Genomic DNA, 26170 nt, shown 5'->3' on the forward strand with positions numbered 1-26170 from the left:
ATAATAACAATAATAATCCTTGCATTTGATATAGTGTTTTTCACGATGTCTCAAGGCGCTTCACCGAATAGACTGTAAAGTGAATTGACTGTATATTTGTGGGTGAAACGCGGCAGCCAATTGTGCACAGCAATGTCCCACAAACAGTCGTGGATTGAAAATGACCAATTTATTATTGTTTTTTGTTTTGTAGGATTATTATTGGGGGTGTGGAGTAAGGAAACTTGCCCAAGGTTTCGCCCTGCCTGGAATTGAACCCAGGTATCTCATTTGCAAGGCGAATGCTCTAACCACTGAGCTACAGGACTCCACATTGCGTGATTCTATTATGCAGAAATGGTGCCTATAGTAAAGTTCGTTAAAACTTTCTTATACGCCAAGTAAGGTTGTGTGATGGTGATTTACTATGAATTAATTTGGCTTTGTTTGCCCCAGGCCACAATGGAATTTGTAATATTTGGTTGTGTATTTTCATTAGCATGTAATTCTTGTGCTCAGTTTATCTTGTAAACCTTCATAAAAGTGATCATGTCTAGTGGTATATGAATAGTTACTCGGTTCCTGTTAACCCTGCAAGCCAAAGCCTAAACGGGTATGGTGGACCTAGTGGAAAAGCTTGCCAGACCGCAATATCAATGGCAAGCTATGAGATTTTAGCGAGTTAGACTCCAGCAGTACTCCCAACGCACACTCTGGGGTCCCCAAGCTTTGGTTCTTGCCAACCTGTGCCTGATACTTTCCGGAATCAGGTAAGCAGGATGTGTTCATCCAGGGAGAGAGCGCGGATTCTATTCCAACAATCTGTCTGGCATTTCCACATGTTGGTGGGATGTGTGGAAATTCTCTTAAATCATGGTGATGGATTTCTGCATGTGTCAGATACTCAGCTGCCTCAAAGAAAATATGAATAGTTACTGAATTATGAATCAATTAGACTAAAGTTGGCAGGATCTCTCCAATGTATTTAGTAAGTTTGGCTACGGTAAACTCTGTTTTGTAAAGTATATGTAAGAAGCATTTGGGGTCTCCAGATCTGCTGAGTTACTTTGCCATAGCCTCCCTGGTGGGTTAGTTGTAAGCTAAATTGTTGTGGTGGATTAACAGCAAAATGTTTCCTACACAGCTGCAAATAGCTGTTCGAGTAGATGGTGTTGTCGAGTCCAGTGGCGATGGCATTCAACTGCAGCAGTGACGAAGGGAGAGGTAGACGACATCAAAGAAAACGTTCAACTTAACAAAAGGTAAATTGGAATTAAAGGGTGAGGGAGAATTGTTTTATTATCCGTCATTAAATAGGATTTATGCCATATTGATGGAACCAGTTAGGGAGTGATGTTGGCGGCTGCACTTTCAGCTACTACGCCCCAAAACTTTGGAACAATCTCCCTTATTCCCTCCGTCTTGCTCCCTCCTTCCCTAGGTTATGCCTGAAGACCATTCTTTTTGACTGTGCTTAAGGTCACCTTCCCCCCTCCCTCCGGCTCAGTGTCATGCTCTGTCACTTTCAAGCACTCTGGGAAGCTGTCCTGCGTGAGGGACGCTATGTACATGCAAGTCGTTGTTTGTTTGAACTGTGGGCACTCGGATAGTGCCAATAGTCTCGCAAGATTCTCTCATTAAGGGATGCACCTTTTAATTACTGAACTCTATTCAAATATATTTATGTAAAACGTGCATCAGAACTCTTCTGTATTATCAACTTATATGTGCAGTTTCTAACAATGACTCAAATGGAAATGCATATTTGGATAAAGAATTCTGCCTGATATGTCATTAGTTCTTTCAGATTCTGATAGATCTGATGGGAATTTTCTAGTATTTTTGTTTTATATTTCCAGCTTCTACAATTTGATGCATCTACAATTTCCAGCATTTATATGGAGGCCTGTAGCTCAGTGGTTAGAGCACTCGCTTTGCAAGTGAGAGACCCGGGTTCGATTCCCGGCAGGGTGAAATCTTGGGCAAGTTTCCTTACTCCACACGTCTGATAATAATCCCTCAAGGGAAAAAAAATAAATAAATTGGTCACTTCAATCCACGACTGTTTGTGGGACATTGCTGTGCGCAATTGGCTGCCGCATTTCGCTCACAAATATACATTCAATTCACTTTACAGTCTATTCTGTGAAGCGCTTTGAGACGTCTAGAAGACATGAACAGTGCTATATCAAATGGAAGGATTATTATTATCATTAATTTTCTGTTCAGTCCTCTGTCTCTGGCAACCCACCTGCGTGAAGTGCCTTCACAATGCTGAAGGACCTACAGGTGTTGCTGACAGATATAGGATAAAGTAGTACAAGAGTAGAGCATTGTTGCTGGCCAGATTAAATATCCCCTACCCTAAGACACGGTGTATTCAAAGCACTAATTACTATATAGTTTGTTACATGTTTAGCCAGCAATAAGCCAGAATATAACTGCCCAAAGATTTTTGAGGGGGCAGAGGAAAAGGATTTAGTATCAACTGAAAATTTGTATAGGCTGTGTTTGCCTTCTTCTGACTTCTTTTGCATAAGCACAATATCCAACACAGTATGTGTGCAACTCCACTGATGCATTGACACCTAAGTGACTTCTCCCCAGACTTTGCTGTCTGTGTGATAGATGATTTATCCCGCACCCCCTTCACGTCTCTTTATGAGGCTGAAGACTTCTAGCTTATCAAAAAATGTTCACTTAATGCCAGTCTTTAATTTTGTCATACATTATATAAACTTTGCAAAATGTTTAGTCAGTTTTTTTTTTGTCCAGGAAACCCAAGACTGGAATCCTCATGTTGAACATGGGTGGACCTGAAACGTTAGATGACGTGCACGATTTTTTACTCCGGCTTTTCTTGGACAAAGATCTTATTCCTCTTCCTGCTCAAAGGTAAAAAAAGAGATTGCACTTGGCTCGCACGCGAGAGGATCTGGGTTGATTTTCGGGTGGGGTGAAATCTTAGACAAGTTTCCTTCCTCCACACGCCTCTGTTCACCTAGCAGTAAGTAGGAACCTGGTCGTTAGGTGATTGGCGCATCACTTTCCAGGGATAATAATTTTTGATCACTCAAGGGTGTCAGGACTTGAGTTCATGATCCAGACGGATACTTCCAATACAGTGTTGGGGGAGCACTACATTGATGGAGATTCCGTCAATTGGAAGAGATGTCAAACTGAAGTCATGTTCAGATGGGCGTTAAAGATCCAGTAACATTTTGAAAGAGAAGTTAATTTTCCACAAGTGTCCTGGCCAATAATCCTCCTTGTAACTTAGTCATTCATTCCATAGCTGTTAGTAAAACCCTGCATGTGCAAGTTGGTTGCTGGGTGTGCCGACAAATTGTCACTCCCCTTGACAGGTTCCTGTGGAGTGCGCTGAGATGTATTTCAACTTTATAAGTTTGCATCGAGTGCAAGCAAGGATTGTTATTGTGTATTATTGTTTCAGCAAACTCGCTCCTTTTATTGCAAGACGTCGTACTCCTAAGATTCAGGAACAGTACCACAGGATAGGTGGCGGATCCCCAATTAAAATGTGGACAGCCGTGCAAGGAGATGGCATGGTGAAACTGCTCGATGAATACTCCCCAGAGACAGGTATTGTGTCAGTGCCAGATAATGTTGCAATATCACTTGATCCAAATCAGGGGCGTGTTAGTAAACTTCCTTATTCATCAGTCCAGACACTCTTCAAGTCATCACTCTAAACCACACCCTCTGGCTCACTCCCAGTGTCCCTTTGAACTTCCTGCCTGCCCTTCATATTGGTCCTTTAGTTAATTGTCAATTTACTCTTAAAGGCGTATCCAACAAATGCTCTACTGACTGCCGAAAGATAGTACAGGAATCACTCAACAGTGTAAACTATTGACTTAAGAGATCTGGTGATGGGTTCCCACATGCACTAGTAGGCAAAGCTGCAGATCAGTTTTTTATATTAATTTATAGACTTTGTATGGCTCGTTCAGTCCTGTAGCGTACCCACCTCTTAAGCGAGAGGACACGGGTTCGAAACCTTAGGCAAGTTTTCCTACTCAAATCCCTTCATGCCTTGGCACCTCCCTATCTCTCCGACCTCCTTACTCCCCACCCCACCCACCTGTTGCCGCCACTCGACTGGCTTTGCCCTCTTGCATGTCGCTCGTGCCCTCTGCTCCACCACTGGTGGACGGACTTTCAGCCACTGTGCCCCAGGCATGAGGGGTGCTATATAAATGCAAGTTTTTTTTTCTATTTATCTAGCAGTAAGTAGGAACCTGATTGATAGTCAAAATAAAAATAAAATAATAATAATGTAGTCACGCAATCCACGACTGTTTATTGGATACTGCTTTGTCCCATTGGCTGCCACGTCGCCCACAAAATACACAGTAAGTCCACTTCACAATATATTCTGTAAAACGCTTTGAGATGACTCTGCAATGTGATGCATGGATTATTATTATAAATGCAAGTTATAATGAAGTACCACACACACACCCTCCCCCAAGTTGGTACTCGAGTAGTAGACAGTAACTATTTAAGAATAATGGAATGCGTCACTGAGACATTAAGCACCTTGATAAGGACCACTCTGCAGAGAAATGCACCGTAAACTACAATGTGTCTCTTCCCTTCCAATCAGTGAAAATCAGTGTCAAGTAGATTCTTGGTTTGAGCTTAATATGCTTTTAAGGGGAGTTAGTAAGGATTTCAAAACAGAACAAAAAATTTTTTTGCAGGGCAATATTGGCAATGTGTAGTGAATAAACCCACATTTGGAGTTTTTTGGGGGTTTAAAATTTTCTCTTTCTCCTGTTCCTCCCCCAGATATTTCTCAGACCTTAACTCTGCCAATATTTTCCTAATTAGATGGAATCCGCTTTATCTAAAAATGAAGGTTAATGATGGGACTGCAAGTACACAAACCCTACATGGGGCATTATGCATGTGCTAGCCGAAGACATACAAAGAATATGCGCAAAGGCAAATGAGAAGGAAACTCTTGGAACTGCTTCAGAATTACTTTTTGAAATGATTTAAGAGTAGGTGGAATGTACACCTAGATCTCGTTTAGTATTGAGCCCAAGTTAGTGGCACTCTTAGAGACTAGAGAGATCACAATTAAATTAAATCAATATTGTGACATTAGTTTATGTAGAGTTAATAATTAAAGAACATTCTGAAAATACAAGAGGTAAAATAAGAAATACTGAAACGATAATTGGGCCGAAGAGAAAATGTTAGCATGGTTTAATATCTGAATAAGTTAACAAGTGCTTCTAATTGGCCTAGCTCTAATTTTAAGATTATGAGCTCTAATTTTAAGATTGTATTAAAGGGTACTGCATAACTATGAAGAATGCTAAGTAAATGCAAATTGTTATGTTGATTACTGGAGATCCGGATTTTAGTTATTTCTGGCTGTTTCTGGTTTCTGTTGTTGATGTAAACTGGCTTTTCTGGGAACACTGCCAGATAAAAGGAGCTGATGAAGAATCTGTTGTTTGGTTCCTTTCTACCAAATTATCCATTGTGTGTTGAGTTGAAGATAGCAGCAATTGCCTTGTTTGTAATCAATGGAAGTCTGTCATTGTAACCTACAGCTATGTTCTGTAGTTTGGGTCTTTTTTTTCACAAAAAGGCTGGTGCTCTATTAATACTTTGTTTCTAGTAGATTTTTTTAATTAGTATGTTCTCCAGCGTGTTGCAAGGTCATGTTCTGACATTGCCTGTTGATGTTCTTTAGATTGAGTTTTGCAGGATAACCATTGTTTTCAATGTTTGTAGTAAAGCAACAGCATGAACAGATCGCAAGAACACCAAATTGGTTCAGATGAAGAAAGCCCTTCACTCTAAGCCGATCCCGACTCCTCCGTCCAAAGCATCCATTCTACCACTTCCCCATCAAGCTGGTTTTTCCGCAAAATACAATCAATTCACTTTACAGTATATTCTGTGAAGTGTTGAACTGTCTCAAAGATGTGATAAGGTGCCATATCAAATGCAAGGATTATTATTATTATTATAATTAATTTTAATGAGTCCAGAGTACTTGTCCAGGCCTCAATCACCCTTACTGGCAATTTGTCCCAATCGTTGGGTGAACAAAAACTTCCTGGTGTCTATCCTGAAATTGCCCTTTGTAACTCTAAACCTGTGTTCTCTTGTTCTGCTGTCTTTGTACATCCTAAAGTGCTGTTCCGGTTTACTATTTCAATCCCATTTAGCATTTTAGATACTTCTATCAGGTCCTCTCTGATACATCGTCTTAAGACCGAAAAACCCTAGCTTGTCTGATTGTTGTTAACATTTGGTTATCTCCAGACTGCGAAGAGTAAAGGGGCCAAGATGGAGCTTTGTTTGTGGAGGATGGGAAGAGGAAGTTTTAAACTCACAAGTCTGGGTGGCGCATAGATCTCAGTGACATTGCATAGTTCTGACTCGGATAGATAACCTGAAATGTAACTACTTTGTTTAAAATTCTGAGAATGGGCGAAAGGAGACACACCCTGCTTTTTCTTGTTTAAAGTTGCGACTGTAGTTGGGGGATAACCTAATACAACCGTCCAGACCAATTTGTTGTTGAATTGTTAAATAAGAGCTTATGTAAGCTTGGTTTAAACACTCTTCTCTTTCGGTTCAAAGTTGAGGGTGAATCTTACTAACAATAATATAATACTTACATTTGATATAACCTCATCACGTCGTTAAGACATCTGAAAGCTCTTCACAGAATATATTGTAGAGTGAATTGTCTGTGCATCTTGTGGGCAAAATGCGGCAGCCAATTGTGCACAGCAGTGTCTTACAAACAGTCAGTTGTGGATCGATTGACCATTTTTAAAAAATATATATTTTTTGATGGATTATTAGGTATGTTTCCTTACAGAAAGCAATCGACTAACAACCGAGTTCCTATTTACTGCTAGGTAAACAGAGGCTGAGTTTTACACCAGAGCTGAAGCGCATACTGACACAACAGTACAGTGTTTGAGAAAGTGCTTCATTGGTAGGAGGTGTTGTCTTTAGGGTGGGATGTTAAACCGAGGCCTATCTGTGTCGCCAGCTGGGTCAGGTAAGCGTTAAACAACAACAGCAAAATTACATCTATGGAGTGCCTTTCACGTCAGGACCCGAGCATGGGGGAGGGGTGTGGGGTAAGGGTGAGGGAAGGCAGAGAGGTGGGAGGGCGACTGAAGGCACGATCGAAGAAGGGGGTCTTGAGATCGGCCTTCAAGGAAGCAAGGGAGGAAGTGAGGTGAAGGGACTGTGGGATGGAGTTCCAGAGTGGGGGCAGAGAGGCTGAAAGCCCGGCCACCGATGGTACGGTGGGTTGGGTGGGTGACATGGAACAGGCCTGAACGGGCTACAGCCTGCTCCATCCAGAGCTCCAAAGATCCAGAGCTGTTATTTCAAAGAAGAGCTGCCAGTTCTTCTAGTGACTTAGTCAATTCCTACTGCCTTCCCTCTGTCCTTTGGATGAGACGTTAAAGTACCGTTGGGTCCTATTCAAGATCCCGTTGCATTATATGAAAAGAGAAGGGGCTTTTTCCCAGTGTCCTGGCCAACAATCCTCCAGGTGATAAAAAAGCTCACTTACTTCATAGCTGTTTGTGGGGCATTGCAAATTAGCAAACTCTTTTGCCTACTAAATAGTCACTCTAAACAGTAAATTTTGGTAAGTGCTTTGAGATCTCCTCCTGACATGAAAGAAGCAAAAATTATAATTATTAAAATTCACCAAAAGTATGGTTTACTCACTAATATATGATGGTCTGTGGGGTGATACGCAGAGAATAGCGGCCCCCATTTGCATATATAATGACCACTATGTGAAGCATTTTGCGGTATTTCAGCTGAATGAGAAATATATAGAACGCTATTCATAAGCTGTTTTCAAAAGCTTTGAGGGGAGTAAGGACATGAGTCACAAATGTAAGTGAGAGCAAATGCGAGAGAAGTAAGGGCACTATTTTTACCGCTAGTGTAGTGATCAGTGCGTTTGCCTCGCAAGCGAGAGGATCCAGGTTTGATTCTCGGGCGAGTGAAACCTTAGGTATGTTTCCTTACTCCACATGCCTCGGTTTACCTCGCAGTAAGTAGGAACCCAGTATTACTCGATTGGTGAATCGGGGTAATAATCCTAAAGAAAAAAAATGTGGTCACTCAATCCACGACTTTTGTGGGGGTGGGGTGGGGGGAGGAGTTAAGCAAGGTTTCCTTGGCACTTAACCTCCTCCAAGGTGATGTTCTTGGCAAAGAATGTTGTCGTCAAGTGACTCCTCTGTGGCAGTCTGAGTCTGGTGGATCCACAATACTCCAGGACACTGCTGACTGCAGCCTGGTTCATCGGCAGAACTTAGAGGAGTGCTTAGCTCCTAATGGGTAGGGTGGTCCTAGCTCGGCAAGCAAATTATGCGGTCTTAGCTAGTTAAGATCCAGCAGTAACAGACATTTTAGGGGCTCCAAGCCTTGGTTCTCACCAACCTGCGCCTTATGCTTTCGGTGAGCAGTTGTACCCCCTCCAGAGATGGAGAAAGAGAGAGTGGGTATTCCATTGCAGTCACGTAAATTTCCGTGTGTAGGTTGCAGAGATGGCAGTCTGTCGGGTTTGGGTGCTCTTAAGCATGGTGATGGGTTTCCGCATGTGTCAGACAGGCACCCAGCTGACCAAAAATACCTGTGGGATAAGTTAGCTGTGATTTTCGTAATACTATTGAAGTGCGCAGTATAAATGATTCCTGGGATAGTTAGAGACTTTTCTGGATAACAATGTGGGACATGATGAGAAATTGGCAAGAAGTGAGGATCCAAATCCTCTTTGACCTCATCTCGTTCCTAAATGCAGGATTCTAGAGTTTTACCGCCATCTAGTGGTTGTCATTAGAAAGTTTACAGAGCACTCTATATTTTTTCTATATAAAAATGATTTAAAAAATCATTGTATTTGTCATAGCGTTTTACACGTCTTCATGTGGTCTCAAAGCGCTTCACAGAATATACTGAAGTGAATTGACTGTCATTTTTTGTGGGCGAAATGTGGCAGCCAATTGCGCACAGCAGTGTCCCACAAACAGTCGTGGATTGAGTGACCAAATTATTTATTTATGTCCTTCTTTCCTTTCTTTCTTTCTTTCTTTCTTTCTTTCTTTCTTTCTTTCTTTCTTTCTTTCTTTTTTTTTTTTTTTTTTTTTTTTTTTTTTTTTTTTTTTTTTTTTCTTTCTTTCTTTCTTTCTTTCTTTCTTTCTTTCTTTCTTTCTTGCTTTCTTGCTTTCTTTCTTTCTTTCTTGCTTTCTTGCTTTCTTGCTTTCTTTCTTGCTTTCTTGCTTTCTTGCTTTCTTTCTTGCTTGCTTGCTTGCTGTGTAAGTCTTATTCGCACAGACAGCTGAGAACCATAACATTTTGGGAAAAAATACTCATTTTGAATCCTGTTTTGAGGAGAATAGTGAGGGCCCACCATTGCCGGATGAGCTTTCAGCCACTCTGCCCCCACGCTCTGGAATCTCACCCCCAGTTCCTCCACCTCGCTTCCTACCTTGCCTCCTTCAAGATCCATTTCAAGACCCTTCTCTTCGACTTTGCCTTCGATCACCCCCCACCATACCCTCCACTCTCCCCGATCTCGATCCCTAGCTCGGGTCTGAAACACAGACTGTCCAGCGCTTGGGACGTCCTCCTGACATAGAAAGTGCTATACAAATGTAATTTTATTGTTGTTTGATTCCTTTCTACCAAATTATCCATTGTGTGGTGAGTTGAAGGTAGAAGCAATTGCCTTGTTTGTAATCAATGGAAGTCCATCATTGTAACCTACAACTATGCTCTGTGATGTAGTTTTGGTCCTTTTCATATTTTTTAAAAAAGCTGGTGCTCTATTAATACTTTGTTTCTAGTAGATTTATTTAATTATACAAATGTGTAAAGAAAACACAATGACTTTGATATCTGCTGCACAGTAAGTTAGTATAAATACTTGGAACTCATAGTCTAAGCTGACAATCCATTCAGTGATGGAGGGGCTTGTTGGAGCTGCTATCCTTTGGGACATTAAAACCAAGGTCCCGTCCACCTGTTCAGGTGGATGTTAAAGATCCCGTGGCACTATTCCCCAAAAAAAGTGTTTCTCCTGTTCTCCTGACCAAAATTCCCGCAAAGAAAATTAGTCATTCACATTATGGCAATTTGTGCAACATTGCTGTGCGTAAACTGACTGCTTCGTACAAAATACATAGTCAGTATAATTTACAGTACATCCTATAAGACATGCTCCTGACTTGAAAAGTGATACACCGGATGCAAGTTTTATTAGTAAATTACAAATTCTTGATGTTAATACAGTGCCTTTTAATAATAATAATAATCCTTGCATTTGATATAGTGCCTTAACAACTGGATTCCTATTACTGCTGGGTAAGCAGAGGTGTGGAATAAGGAAACTTGCCTTAAGTTTCGCCTCATACGGGAATCCTCTGGCTTGCAAGGCGAGCGCACCAACTATTACACTAAGGGACTCCACAATGACTATGGCTTTATCTAGGAAAGTCTCAAAGTACTTTATAAAAGTAGTCAATGTGATGTAGCACATACGGATGTTGAAAAAGGTGAGTTCCTCTCAAACAGGGAAAGAAAATGCTGTCTCATCTAACTCTGGAAGTGGCTTCAATTGTTTTAAACAGTGGTAATTAGTGCATTTTAGTATTTAAAAAAANCATTTATGGGAAATGTTTGTAGTGCATGCAGGCGATAAGGAAACTAGTTGTGAAATATTTTGACGTTCTCTCCTTTAAGTTGTTGACCATTTTCCGCCCACAACATACACATTCAATTCACTTCACAGTATATCCTGTAAAGCGCTTTTAGACGTCTTGACAATGTGATGAGGCTCTATATCAAATGCAAGTATTGTTATTAGTATTATTGTTATTGACTGCTAGGTTAAAGGTGTCAACCTGCTACTACTTTCTGGCTTGGAGTTGCTGGTTACTGAGCACTCTGTCTATGACAGAAATCAATACTGAAAGGATGCTCATGATTTTTGTGCAGTGAACTCAATTTTGAGAATTTATTTTGTGTCTTCCATTCCCTCAGCACCGCACAAGTTTTACATTGGTTTCCGGTATGTGCATCCATTAACAGAAGAAGCAATAGAAGAGATGGAGAAGGATGGGATTGAGAGAGCAGTGGCTTTCACACAGTATCCGCAGTACAGCTGTTCTACCACAGGTATTGCATTTTGAATAATCTTGTAAAGTGGATTAATCTGCCAAATACAACCCAAATTTAAGTTTTTATAGCGTCTTTCATATCGGAAGAACATTCCAAGTTGCTTGACAGCCCTGGCTTGGCATACTCGAGCTTGGGAAGGGACAGGTGGCTGAAGGTACGGTCAAAGAGAGAGGTCATGAGATGGACCTTAAAAGGGGTCAAATGAAAAGCAACCAGTGAAATGTAGAAATGCTTCTGTTTTTTGTGAGTGCTGAGTTTTAAATTTGCTAAAGAGGCCAATCACTGATGAGCATTTTCTCTATTGGGGCATAGAGAACCACAGAAATTTGTGACACAGAAAAAAATCAGATATTGGTAAAAAAAAATTGTATGATTACAAAATGTACCACTTGTTAATGCTGTAACTATTGGATGCAGAAGTAGCAGCATTATATACATGCAGATAAATGGTTATTTGGATTTGATTCCGATATCTGAAGCCCAGAATCAATACAGCTTCAGTCATCAACTTGAGGATGGAGGCTTTGGCCTTCCCAATTACAAAGGATGTGCTGTACCAAGCTTCATGACCCTATCACCCCCACCCTCACATGGTTCCACTAGCTCCCCATCTCCCACATGATAGTTCAAAGTCCTTGTCTTTATCTTCAAAGCCCTCGCCTTCAAAATCCTCCACAGCCTTGCTCCTCTCTACATCTGTGACCTGCTAACTCTATTTAGACCTATCCACTCCCTCAGTGGGCCCCGGACTGCTCCATGACCCCTGCATAGTCTGCATCCCGGAGTCCCTTCATCTTGCTCCCTCCCCAGCCTTCTTCAAGCCCCTCTCAAGACCCTCTTCTTCGATCTCGCTTTCGGTCACTCTCCTACCCCTATCCTCCCTGCCCTCCAACTCTCCTGATCCCAACCTCCAGCTTGGGTCCAAATCCATGACTGTCCAGCGCTTTGGGACAACCTTTCAACATGAAAGGTACTTTACAAATGCAAGTTGTTGTTGATCCAGGGCCACAGTCTTGTGTGTGGATGGATCTTCCCAGAGCAGGAGTAATTGGGTTAAAATAATTTTGGTTTCAGTATTGAATCTTCCATTTGGACCATAGATCCTTACCTGAAGTCAGCATTTCCCTCCCCCCCCCCCCCTTTATTTCTTACTGTGGTAATATTTCTGTTGCCACTTGAGTGTAGTATCCATTTTGAGAAATCAGCTGAGATGTGGACTGCACACAGATCTTCAATCTGGTAGCGAAAATATTTAATTACTTTTTTTTCCAGCGGAAACCTGAAGAGTGGTGTATCAGTGATGGAACCTCAAAAGAGATTACCCGCAGATTGAAAAGCTGTCCGAGGTAGCACAACCTTCTTTATGATTATTGGCTTTCCTTTGCAGGAAGCAGCTTGAATGCAATTTACCGATATTATAGTGGCAGGAGGACAGCCCCGAAGATGAAATGGAGTACTATTGACAGGTGGCCAACGCATCCATTATTAATTCAGGTACTGTTGTTTTGTGGTTGCAGTAGCTTGCTTTCTCCTCGCTTTTCAGGTTTCCCCTGTGACAAGGGCTCTTTCCTCATTCCCCTCCCTCTTCACCCTCTACATGCTCCCCCTTGGTGACATCTTCCGCAGACATGGGGTAAATTTCCACATGTATGCAGATGACACCCAACTCTATCTCTCTGCTTCCAGCCTCAACTCCAGGACTACTGGGGTCCTGACTGACTGCCTGTCCGACATTAAGTCCTGGATGAGGGATAACTTTCTCCAACTGAACGTCAGCAAGACTGAAGCCCTCCTGATTGGCTCACGTCAGCGCCTCCGCACCTCGGGCGCTGGCAGCATCAGCATCCACGGCTACACACTCAACCTCACTAAGCCAGTCAGGAACCTGGGTGTCTTGTTTGACCCTGAACTGTCCTTTCTCCCCCACATACGCACGATAACCGGCACTGCCTACCACCACCTCTGCAACAGACTCCACCACTGCCTCACCCCTCAGGCTGCTGAAACCCTCACCCACACATTCGTCACATCAAGGCTCGATTATGGAAACTCCCTCCTCTCCGGCCTTCCCAATTCTTCCCTTCACAAGCTGCAGATCATCCAAAACTCTTCGATCGTGCCTTCAATCACCCTCCCACCTCTCTGCCTTCCCTCACCCCTACCCCACCTCTCCCTCATGCTCGGGTCCTGACCCCTGACTGTCCAGCGCTTTGGGACGTCCTCCTGATGTGAAAGGCGCTTTATAAATGTAATTTTGTTGTTGTTGTTAAGTACAATCTCACCATCTAAGAAACTTTGCTGCCTGATCTTTGGGAAGGTTACTGTAGTTACCAACTCCTGGGAGCCAGAAAAAATCCGATACTGTCCAGAGTTAATGCAAGAGACATTTTTGGTCTTTTAAAACCAGAGCTCGCTGCTTCCTGTTGCTTTGACCGACTCGCTGATCCAGATGTTCTTGATGTCTTTGACCAACCCCTTAGCTGAGACCTTGAGTGTGATTCCTGATGCTCTGGAATCGGGTAAGCAGAGTGCATCCCTCCGGAGAGAGAGCATTCCATTCCAGCTGGGAGCTTCCATGTGTAGGTGGCACGTGTGGAACTCTGTCTGGTTTGGATACTCTTAAGCATGTTGATGGGTGTCACACCTGGCTGATACCAAAACGTGTGAACTGAAAACTTGATGATGATGATCCTTGCATTTGGGCTGCCTTTCACTTCGGGACAATGTCTTAAAGCGCTTCATGGCACTGTAGTGACTGTATTGCATTCCTGAAACCTACAGGATTATTTGGTAGTATGTGAATTAATGCCGTGTACACTAGGGCTGCATTCATAAAACTATTCCCAAGTCGCGTAACTTTATTTGACTTTGAAGAGTATTTCTATTAACATTATACAAGAAATATCAAGGATGAGATCGAAACTTGTCCTCCCAGCTATAACTCAAACATTATAGAATCCAACTTGTTACTAAACATTACTAATATTTATGTGTGTTTCCTATTCTGGTGGATTGTACTAAATTTATCACTGAATTCGTTCTAATCTGCTTCAAAACGTATTTTTAAAATTGATTTGACTTAATAGCACCTCGTTCAATTTTTCTGTTTTAAACTGGAATGGTAATCCAGGTTTACTCTTCCCATGCCATGTTATAACTTTCACCTCTCTTCACTTGTCACCTTTCTATTCAATAGTACTGCTTTTCCTCGTAGCTTATCTAAAAATAATAATAATCCTGGCAAAAAACAAAATACTGTAGATGATAGAAACCTTAAATAAAACCACCAGCAGGTTAGGCAGCCTCTATGAAGAGAGGAAAATGAGTTAACGGTTCAGGTCGATGACCTTTTGTAAGAACTCAGTTCTTATGAAAGGTCATCGACCTGAAACTTTAATCCATTTTCCTTTCTCCATTTATAATAATTTTGCATTTGACATAGTGACTTTCACATCTGGAAGATATCCCGAACCGCTTTACAGGACTTGCTATAAAGTGGAGTGACTGTAGGTGGATGCAGCCTCGATGGGCCGAATGGCCTCCTTCTGTGTCGTAACATTCTATGAATCAATTGTATCTAGGGATTTGTTGGCCAGGGCATGAAGAGAAACTCACTTCTCTTTTCATATCGTGCCATAGGATCATTAACATCCATTTGAACAGGTAGACAGGACCTTAGTTTAACATCGCTGCTGAGCACTGCATTGGAGAGTGAGTCTAGACTGAGTACAAAGGCCTGTTGTGAGGCTTGAACCCACAACCTTCTGACTGAGGCAAGAGCGCTAGTAACTGAGACAGGCTGATTCTTCATTTGCATCTCCTTTTACATTACATTTCTTAACCCTCTAATTTTTCTTTGCTTTGGTGACGGAACTAAATGCAGTGCTCCAATGCATGATCAGTGCTCTGTAGAGCCACAACACAAGCCCTGGAGACTCTTGCTGTACTGTTGTTCTGCTTATATCCCAGCCCTATTTGTTGTATCAATCACTTCACCACATTGTTCTGACATTGAAAGTGATGAGTCTACCATCACTCCCAAGGCTCTTATTTATGGCCTCCTCTGCTAAATCAATCCCATTCATGTACACTTATCATGCACATTTGTTTTTCAAGCAAATTGCTCTCCCTGCTTTAGTGTCATCAGCAAATTAACAAGCTTACATTTGGTATAGTTAAATAGCTCATTAATATAGATTAGAAACAGACATGTCCTGACATATGAGGAATGACTGGATAAGCTAGGGCTCTTCAACCTTGAAAAGAGGGTCTCTGAGGGGCCTTAACAAGGTTTATGCAGTATAGAGGATGGAGAAAGATATGGTGAGATAGCAGGTCAGGAGGACATGGGTTCAGATGGGTTGAAGACAATTTTCAGAAGGATACCAGGAAATGCAATGGGGTAATTGACAGCTAGAATAGGAAGGCTTGTCAGGAAGATTGGTAGACGCCAATTGGTAGACGCCAGTAAACTGTACGTCATTTTATAAAAAAAAGTTGGAAGTTGGATTCTGAAAGAGATGAGGTCAAATGGGCCGACATACTATCTATCCAAACCACTCTTGTGACCATCGGGTTTCACTAAGCAACTCCTCCTACTCTGACATTATTCCATCAGCATTCTCTCTGGCTTTTATTTCCAACGAATATGCACTTTTGTAGCATCTGTTCAGTGAATCAATTTTTATGTGGGACTTCATCAAATGTCCAAGTATCAGATTTCCCACAACCTTTCAGAAAAGACTAAGCTGAGGTTTCTCGAGCAGAACCTTGCTTTCTAAACGAAGTCTGGCTTTTACTGTTTTACTCAGTGAACGGCTGAGGATATTTCTGGGCATTTCATGGAAATCCACTTACTGGTAATATTAAATTGTTTACCATATCTATCATGTAATTTGTTTTGTTTTGCCCACAAAATACAGTCAATTCACCTTACAGTATATTCCTTGAAGCGCTTTGAGACATCTCAATGATGTGATGCGGCATTATATCAAATGCAAGCATTATTATTATTTATTGTCCTTTGCCTGGCTTTCCATTCTATTATTTTCCTGGCTATCGATGTTGGATGGATGTTGCTGTATGAGGCTGAGTTAGATTTGTTCTCTTTAAATATAGGTGCACACTCCAGCAAGTCTAATGTTTGGTGTCCTTGGTGACCATAGCTATTGTCCCATAACATACATTATGCTTTTGATGACAATTTAGTGTCATCTTTAAATACTTTTCAGAATATATTAACATTTTCACTTGTCTTCTGTTATGAATTTCCCTAACAATCTGTCATAGTTTTTTTCACTTCAAACTGATATTATGCTGATCTGTTTTCATTAATTTATTTTCATTACATGTATTCATCAGTGGAGTCCCATAGTGTAAGTGGTTAGCACGCTCGCCTCGCAAGAGAGAGGACCCAGGTTCAATTCCTGGGAAGGATGAAAGTTTCGTTACTCCACACACCTCTGGTTACCTAGCAGCAAGTAGAAATCCAGTTGTTTGTCGATTGGTGAATCACTAATCACTTTCCAGGGTAATACAAACATTAATAACAACAACAACTAAATTACATTTGTATAGCACCTTTCACGTCGGGAGGTTGTCAGTTTGATCATTCAATCTATGACTGTTTGTTACACTGCTGTGTGCAATTGGCTGCCATGTATTGCCCCCAAAATACACTCAATCCACTTCATAATAATAATAATCCTTGCATTTGATATAGCGCTTTTCATGTCTTCTCGACGTCTCAAAGTGCTTCACAGCTTCACTGTAAAGTGAATTGATCGTATATTTGTGGGTGAAATGCGGCAATCTATTAATAAAGTCTTAATAAAGTCTATTAAGCAATTTGAGACATCTCAATGACATGACAAGATGCTGTGCCAAATGCAAAGATTATATAAGGATTATTATTAACTTCAACACCACTCAATCAACGGCAGAAGATACTTCTGGCCATTTTTGGAAATCCACTTCCTGGAAATATCAAGCTGTTTGTCATGTCTATCATGTAAAGTGATACTGAACTGCATTGGTGTTAATGTTTGTCCTTTTTTCGCAGTGTGTTGCAGATCATGTATGGCAAGAACTTGATCGATTTCCAGCTGAGAAAAGGGCTGACGTGGTCATTTTGTTCTCTGCGCATTCACTACCTATGTCTGTAAGTGGTGACAAACTTTGGTTAAGAAAATAATGACAGTAGGATCAATCTAAAATAAAGGAAGGACAACAAATTACATTTGCCTAGCATGTTCCATGTCGGGAGAACGTTCGAAGGTGCTGGATAGTCAGGGATTTGTACCCGAGCTGAGATTTGGAGAATCCTGATAAACCCTGCTAAACATTTTACCTGCTGAACCCCACCCTCCATCAAGTAAGAACAGACAAAATATTCCCACATTACCAGTAATGGAATAGCATTACTGCGCAGAGGAAATCTGTTTCCGTTAACAATCTTGCATGTATATCACTTCACCACCTGCTGTCTATAGAAATTATTTGGTGTGTTTGTTTTGGTCAGCCAGGTGTCTGACACATGCGGAAACCCATCACTATGCTTAAGAGTATCCAAACCAGACAGAGTTCCACTTATGTATGCCACCTTTGCTTGGAAGCTTCCCTATGTCTGGAATGAATAGAACACGTACTCTTTCCCAGGAGAGAAGTATCGTGCTTATCACATTTCAGCACAGACTGGTGATAGCCAAGGCTTGGGACCCCAGTGTATGTGTATCTTGGGGTAAATTTGGAGTTTAACCAGCTAAAACCAGATAGCTTGCCATTGGGAGCACTGTTAGGTAACACATTCCAGAGGCTGCCATTGTAAGCCTCTAAGAGTTTCCTCAACTATTAATCAGCAGGGAGGGGTCTGCCCTACACTGATGCGGAGTTAGCTTCACAGCAATCACTTCTATCCCCCAGTGCCTTCGCCTTGCTTCCTCCCTTTCCTCCTTCAAGGCCGGTCTCAAGACCTTTCTCTTTGACCGTGCCTTCAGCTCCCCTCTCAACTCTCTACCCTCTCCTCGCCCCCTCCCTTCCTTCCCCTCACCCTGACTCTTTCCCCCCTCCTCGCTCCCTCCCCTCACCCTGACCATTTCCCCCCTCCTCGCTCCCTCCCTTCCCTCCCCTCACCCTGACCATTTCCCCCCTTCTCGGGTCCTGACCCAACTGTCCAGCGCTTTGGGACGTCCTCCTGACGTGAAAGGCGCTCTATAAATGGAATCTTCTTGTTGTTGTTGTTCTATTTAGCAAAGCCTTATGATGCTGATCAAGCAATTGGTGTTGTGTATATTTGGTACATGGTATTGGTCGGACCTCTGAAACATCCAAAGCTGTCTTTTGTAAGTCCTCCCACCATGCTGTTTTTCAAATAGCTGATGGTGTTTATACTACAGATATGAGGGTGGGCCCTGGCTCACTCTTGGTTAGGATGGAATCTTTAAGGTGTAATGGGCTGGATAAGTTGGAGAGGACACCAACGGTTGTTCTTTGGCACTTTTATGGGGCAATACCCTTTACAGCATGATGTCACATAATTGGTTTAGAGTTTCTAAGATTGTATCACTTGTCATTTTTACAATGTATTGTAAAGCCTCTTTCTATATCTGGCTTGTGTGGAAAAAGCCAATCAATAAACCTGCTTGTGCTGAAAGTTGTACTGCAAATAGGATATTGCCTAAAGCAGAATTGAGATGTCTCCTTCCTATAAAAAATTAGGGAGAAATGTACGAATATTTTTCTTTTTAATTTTGACTATTGACTCTCCAATCTTGTAAATATTTGGAAGAGGACCATGTAATTGTTCATTTGTATCACGGTGCTTCATTAACTTTGAGATTTTTATAGTCTTTGTTGTGTGTTATTGGAATACTTTAGTACATTCTGGTGAATTAATTTGTTACTTAAGATGGATTTGATGTCACTCACTGGTGACCCAAATGGTATTATTCGTAAAGAACCTAGCAACAGGAGGCCATTCAGTGTGAGCCTGTTTGCCAGTTTTAGTTCATAGCAGATCTTTTAATCCCATTTCCATTTGTTTGTCTTCATATCCTTACTTTCCAAGTATCAATCTATCTTGATACCTGGGCAGAGTGAAACCTTAGGCAGGTTTCCTTATTCCACATGTCTCTGTTTACCCTCAGTAAGTAGGAACCTGGTTGTTAGTCGATTGGCGGATTGCTTTCCGAAGGTAGTAATCCCTCAAAGAAAAATTGGTGACTCAATCCACGCACTGTGGGACACTGTTGTGTGCAATTAGCTGCTACATTTCACCCACAAAATCCAGTCGCCCACTTTACAATATGTCCTTTGAAGCACTTTGAAACATCTCAACAACATGATAATATGCTATATCAGATTAAAGTATTATTATTAATAATAATATTTATAATTGTTGTCCTTAATACCCTTACTTCCTGAGTATCATTCTATCTCTTGGACATGTAATATTTTATGGCATCTGGCAAATCTGATGATATCTGCAAAATAAGAAATGTGTATATATATTTTTCCAGGTGGTGAATCGAGGAGATCCGTATCCTCAGGAAGTAGGCGCAACTGTCCAAAGAGTCATGGAAACGCTGAATTTCTGTAACCCCTACAGGCTGGTTTGGCAGTCTAAGGTAACTTCCAGTAGTATGTGCTATTTCTTACTATTCTAAGTAGCATTGAGTTAAACAGGGAAGGCATGAAGCAATCATTTTGTGTGTGTCAGCCACAGCATGCTGGAGGCAGCTAACTCAGCAGTTCTTGCACGGGACATGTGATTCAATCTTGAGGCAGAAAGGTGATCAGAGACTTTAGGTTTACTTGATCTATGTCAGGGTGGTCCAACCCTTTGGCTGCTGAGGGCCAGATGCCCTATTGGAGAAACGTCCGGGGGCTGCATAAACAATGTTTGTGTTTCACTTCTTCTAGAAACATAACATAACATTTATGTGTTATGGAGCGAGCGGATAGACCAGATGAAATGGAGAGAGGAGGATGGGCTAAGAGCTGTTGGCTGGCTGCCAGTTGTACCACCCTGTAACTGTTAATGTGAGACTTTAGTTCTTGCCCGGGTAGTTGCATCGAGCAGCATATAGACTAGGATTGGGTGGTGTAGCGAGGGAGATCAAGCAACTAAACAGAGAAGCCTGACACCAGGTTCAGTCTTGAGGCAGAAGCATGTGACGATAAAATCTTAAACAGTATCCAGTATTTGAAGTGAAGCGCACTGCTGAACATCTGCATTGCGACCAATGATGCCTAGATTCTCAAATTTTAGCTGCAAATAGAAAAGGAACATGATTTCTACATGGAGACATCTTGATGACACCAGGGAGTTGAGAGCCCAAAACATAGCCAATGAAAAATTGTGCACATCAGTGTGATGTGATTTGGAAAGATTTGGTACCTGAAGCTTAAATTTAAAGCCTATATAAATGGTGCAGAAATATTGTGCTGCTCTAGTAAGAATGCAGCACCGTAGTTTATTTTGTAATGTGTAATGTAATGTTGAAATGGCCTGGGGAAGGATGCCTATGTTAACGGTTTGTGATGCATTCTGACAATGCAGGTCGGTCCCTTGCCTTGGCTTGGCCCTTCGACAGATGACACGATTAAAGGGTTGTGTGAGCGAGGCAAGAAAAACCTACTGCTAGTGCCTATAGCTTTCACCAGTGACCACATTGAAACTCTACATGAACTTGACATTGAATACGCTCAAATCTTAGGCAACAAGGTAAGTTCCAGCAGTCTTGTTTGAGGACGTTTTCTGGATGTTTCTTTTTTGGGAGAGAAGGTTTTCTTTATTGAAAAATATGGTTACAAAGCTCACAAATCTGACAGGAATTGGAATGTTCATTTTTCCTATTATTGGGTTCGCTTTGCCATGTCTTTTAAATTGTTTTTTTAGGTAGAATTGCATTGTATGCAATGAATAAGATTGTTAGAGATAATCAATTGCATTGATGTAAAGACTGTGTCTCCAAAAATGCATCTTGCCCCAATCGCTGTATCCCACAAACAGTCATGGATTTTTGGAAGGGGTTATTACCCCGGAAAGGGATCCACCAATTGACTAACAACTGGGTTCCTACTTCCCACTAGGTCAACAGAAGTGCGTGGAGTAAAGAAATTTGCCCAAGGTTTTGCCCCACTCGGGAATCGAACGTGGGTCCTCTCGCTTGCGAGACGAGTGTTTTACCAGTATTTTCCTCCCACCTTCTCCTAAATATTCAACCACATTTATCATTTTGTGTATCATCTTATAAACAGGTGGCCGGTAACTTTTTTTTGTGTTTCAGTGCGGTGTAGAAAATATTAGGAGAGCAGAGTCACTCAATGGAAATCAACTTTTTATTAAGGTAATGTCTGCTTTGGTTTTCAATAATTTTAACCAGGTTACTACATGCCAATCATATACTGGAATTTCGTATTAATACTCGATGGCTTTTAATTCCAAGAGGTGTGCCAGGTATTGATGAATTGGGTACTAAGTTGACTTTGTTGTATTTGTATCAAGCCTTTTTTGTGGGGTGGGGGAGGAAGTGAGAAACTATTTGTATTATTTGGACTGAGATCCAGTAACCTGAATGTTGAAGTGAGAGTTGCTTCACAGTGTGAGCTTCAAGCACAAGAGTTTGCAGACTTTCCATCCTTAAGTGGAGTCCTGTATTGCAGTGGTTAGAGCACTCACCTCACAAGCGAGAGGTCCTGCGTTCGATACGATACGGTCTCGAAGACCGATAATGTGATAAGGCGTTATATCAAATGCAATATTATATTATTAAGAGCCACCAAAGTCGAGCCCTTGCATTATGACATCTTGGTCAATTTACAACACAAATCGCCGAATACAACAGAGATCAGTAACTGGTGACTTTTCTTGCTCAACCCAGGGGTACTGAGGCTGCTCTTGAATGCTAAAGAGGAAGATTAAAATATTTGGGTGGGTGGGGCGGGGGTTTAAATGGGAGAAGAGGAGAGAGTAGAAAATGCATTTGCTCTGGGCGAGAGATGCTGCTCACTCAGGATTTTTTTCTTGGAGGAAAAGCGCAGATATTTTATCAATTGATGTGATGTTTAGAGTGGGAGAAAGGTGGGGGTGGAGAGGTTTTTATGAACTTATGAATTAATTGATATTTTCTCCATTTTAGGCACTAGCAGACCTCGTAAACACTCACCTCAAATCAGCAGCAACTTCTTCCAAGCAGCTGAGTCTACGCTGCCCACTTTGTGTTAACCCTGTTTGTGGAGAGACCAAAGCCTTCTTTGCTAAGCAGAATCTGTGAAATGGCTCTTGCCATCAGTTTGTATCTCCTCCATAGGTAACGTGAGCTGACGTGATCACCAGCTTTGGTCCATTTCCAATATCTTGAGTTGACTTCTTGGTTGAGCTTGAATGCTTATATTTGCCCATTTGTCTCTGAAACTGCTATACCTTTGTTGCAACGATACTTAACATGGAAACTGCACAGTTTCCCTGTCCAAAACTCTGTTACATTTAATACTATTTGACCGCAAGGACAAGCAACTGCAGCAGACACTAGATAAAACTTGAGTCTGACTTTCTTTATTTTAAAACAAAGCCTAAATATCAACAGTGTTATCACAGCAATTAATTAAGACTTCTGTGAAGTTCATGAAAGTGAGAGCTCAGCACTGATCCCAAACTCTTGTGTAAAACTAAAGCTTAACAGTGTTATTCATGCACTACTTTTGTTACACAGCTAAGGGTTTTGTTTTTCTTCCATTATTTTTTTCATCTGACATTTTATTTAGTCAGGGAGAGTAGACTTGATATGACGTGCGTATACACGACTATTAATAAGATGTTTACTTTGACAGATACTGACACTTTTGTTTAATATGTACACAATAATAATGAATGTATTTAGGTTTAGCCACAGTGCACTGAACAAATTTAATCACTCCGCTCATGGCTCGCTAGTAGTTCTGACGCGTTTGCAGGAATTGGTGCTGGGAAAATATTAGCTATTTCCAAAAACACAAATGGGAGGGAGTCTGGCTGGGAATGAAAAGGGGAATATTTCAAAGGGAATGGAAAACTGCAGTTTCTTAAACTATTGCGGTCAATGAAGGGGTTTGACTGTGTGAAACGGTATTAAGTGCCCAAGAATTACCTGGGTGAAAGAAGACCCAAAGTCCATCCAGTTCGCCTTCCACTATCCTGGCAGTCGCTTGCTCATGTCGTGTCCCAAACTATATATTGTATCCCAAGATAATACTAATATTCCTTGCATTTGATGTAGCGCTTTTCACGTCTTCTAAACGTCTCAAAGCGCTTCACAGAATATACTGTAAAGTGAATTGACTGTATATATGTGGGTGAAACGCAGCAGAATTGCGCACAGCAGTGTCCCACAAACAGTCGTGGATTGAAGTGACCAATTTTTTTTTTTTTTCTTGAGGGATTATTATCAGGCGTGTGGAGTAAGAAAACTAGCCAAAGATTTTGCCCGGTCGGGAATTGAATCCAAGTCTCTCGCTTGTGAGGCGAGTGCTGTAACCACTGAGCTACAGGACTCCATTTCTGTTTTTTCCTTAGCTAATTTGTTCTTGAAAGACTCAACACTTTCTGTCTCAACATAATATGTAGGAGCAGGTTACCTAGGGAGCCAGTTCCATATGTTTAGTCTTATCCTCACCCTCATTTTCAAGGCCATCAATGGCCTTCCTCCCCTCCTACCTCTCTGACCTGCTGACTCCCTACCAATCTGCCCGTTCCCTCCATTCAATGGACTCCGACCTGCTCATCTCTCCGCCCGACCCGCCCTACCATCGGTGGCCGGGTTTTCAGCCTCTCTGCCCCCACACTCTGTAACTCCATCCCACGGTCCCTTTGCTTCGCTTCCTCCCTTTCCTCCTTCAAGGCCGGTCTCAAGACCCTCCTCTTCGATCGTGCCTTCAGTCGCCCTCCCACCTCTCTGCCTTCCCTCACCCCTGCCCTACTCCTCCCCCAGGCTCGGGTCCTGACCCCTGACTATCCAGACCTTGGCAGATCTTCTCGACGTGAAAGGAGCTCCATAAATGTAATTTTGTTGTTCATACTCGCTCACTGAAACAGTTTCCACAGATATGTACTGAATTTATCCCATTCAATCACAATGTCGACGAACACTCCCAAATTACTGAATTTTGCTCTTAACGTAAGGTGGTAACTTATTTTTAAGAGTTGGAAGACTTGCTTGCATTCACCATTTAAAACACAAGAGTAATGTCTGTATAATGTCCCATCAGGTTTGATCCGCTCCCTGCTTTCTATATTGGAAATATCTTCCCTCCCCCCTCCGATCCTATTGTACTCTTTTGTGTGAATATATCTGAGTGTATTTTCTCCCTCTGAGTTTATTTGTAAACAGGATAGTTAGAAGAAGAATTACAACGTGTTGACTTAGCATTGAACCTCCTATACCATTGCTGTGCCAGACAAGCTGGGTACTTCATCTCTTAACAGTAATTAGTTGTACATGTAACATAGGGCTTATGAAATGGTTGCCTCTTCCTGATCGATTTCAATAAGGGAAAAGTGTACAAATTCAGCTGTGTTGCATCTAGGAGGTGAAACTAACATTCCAGCATAGATTAGCTAGTGACCAACCTGCTTCTGTTGGTGAGACAGTTGTGTGATTTGTTTCCTGTCAATGATTCTCACTCTACTCAACAGCTCACCTGAACAAGCTTTTGTATGGACATCAGTTTTGTGAGATAGGGTGACAGCTGCTGTCTAAACAAATGCCCTGCCTCTTGCTATCTCTTCCAACCGTATCCTCTTGCCCATATGATACCGTCTGTTCTCCTCACATACACACCACACACAAACCCCGACCCACTAAATGTTCTGTTTGATTCTCTGTTGCACTACTCTGCTCACACTGGTAGCCTGACAACATCCAGGGTCCTGAAGGGTGGCAACTTGGCCAAGGGACCGGAGGTGCTTGTGGAAGCAACTCCTTCTCGAGGAGAAGCAGAAAGAAAACTTGTCAAACAGACCCACTAATGTGCGGGTGCTAAAAGTGCCTAGTGGTACATGTTTTTTTTGTTCTGTTATTCTTTGATTATAGGTACACAAATAGAAAGAAGAGCCTTTATTTGTGCCTTATCACATCAAATGTCTCAAAGTGCTTTACAGTTCTTACTGTTGATGGTAGTGACTATTTTGTAGGTAAATGTTTATGTCAATAAATCTGCTTGTGTTTTAAGATGAATTACCCATCCTGGCGTTTGCTCTCCCTGATGGACCCCATCTTGCTTACCTAATTCTGGGGAGCAGGTTAGCAAGAGCCAAGGTTTGGGAACCCCAGAGTGTGCATTTGGGTTACTACTGGAGTCTAACCAGCTAACCGCATGAGAACACTGTCTGGAAACCTCTTTGTGAATCCTTGTTTGCGTAACATTTAAAGCAGTGCAGAATTGAATGGAGAGCAGATAATTTGAGCGGTGGAGACATAGCTAAATACTAACAACGTTAATCTGGACTTCCATAGTGATAGAAACGTTTTGTCTGAAACCATTGTCTTTTAATAAGAAACCAATGAATGTAACTCTTAAAGAATAGATTGAAGATGTATCGCATTATGATACAGATTATTTTTTGTGTGATGCCGAGTGTCTGTGGAATTGAAAACAATGTATTAAATTCCAGACCTAAATACAGGAACTGTTGACAAGTATAACTCGTCTTTGTCTTATTTCATTAACTGTATAGTTCAGGGTGGTCCAACTGCCGGCCCACGGGCCGCATGTGGCCCACGAGCTGATTTCATCTGGCCCACCCGCTCCCTCCATAATGTTATGCTTCTGGAAGGAAAACACAAAATATAATAATAACACTTGCAGTTGATGTAGCGCCTTATCGCATCTTCGAGATGTCTCAAAGCACTTCACAGAATATGCTGTAAAGTGATTTGACTGTATAGTTTGTGGGCTCCCACAACTTCACAAAGAACTGAATCGAACCTTCTACTTCTGT

The 26170-nt window shown here is 41.7% G+C and overlaps 1 protein-coding gene across 1 annotated transcript in view; it reads left to right on the top strand.

Moving 5' to 3' along the window:
* The window catches only part of fech (ferrochelatase), a 33230-nt gene extending 7359 nt beyond the window's left edge, over positions 1-25871 (top strand). The window contains exons 2-11 of the mRNA XM_007903076.2: positions 1124-1241; positions 2755-2874; positions 3434-3582; positions 11056-11190; positions 12581-12687; positions 17255-17353; positions 19710-19817; positions 20753-20917; positions 21483-21542; positions 22335-25871. Of these exons, the coding sequence (XP_007901267.1) occupies positions 1124-1241; positions 2755-2874; positions 3434-3582; positions 11056-11190; positions 12581-12687; positions 17255-17353; positions 19710-19817; positions 20753-20917; positions 21483-21542; positions 22335-22469 (1196 nt within the window). The 3' untranslated portion in view covers positions 22470-25871. The remainder of the gene's footprint in view (positions 1-1123; positions 1242-2754; positions 2875-3433; positions 3583-11055; positions 11191-12580; positions 12688-17254; positions 17354-19709; positions 19818-20752; positions 20918-21482; positions 21543-22334) is intronic.
* Positions 25872-26170: the final 299 nt, after the last annotated feature.

This window comes from Callorhinchus milii, unplaced genomic scaffold (genome assembly GCF_018977255.1).
Source record: "Callorhinchus milii isolate IMCB2004 unplaced genomic scaffold, IMCB_Cmil_1.0 Scaffold1, whole genome shotgun sequence".
Lineage (NCBI taxonomy): Eukaryota > Metazoa > Chordata > Chondrichthyes > Chimaeriformes > Callorhinchidae > Callorhinchus > Callorhinchus milii.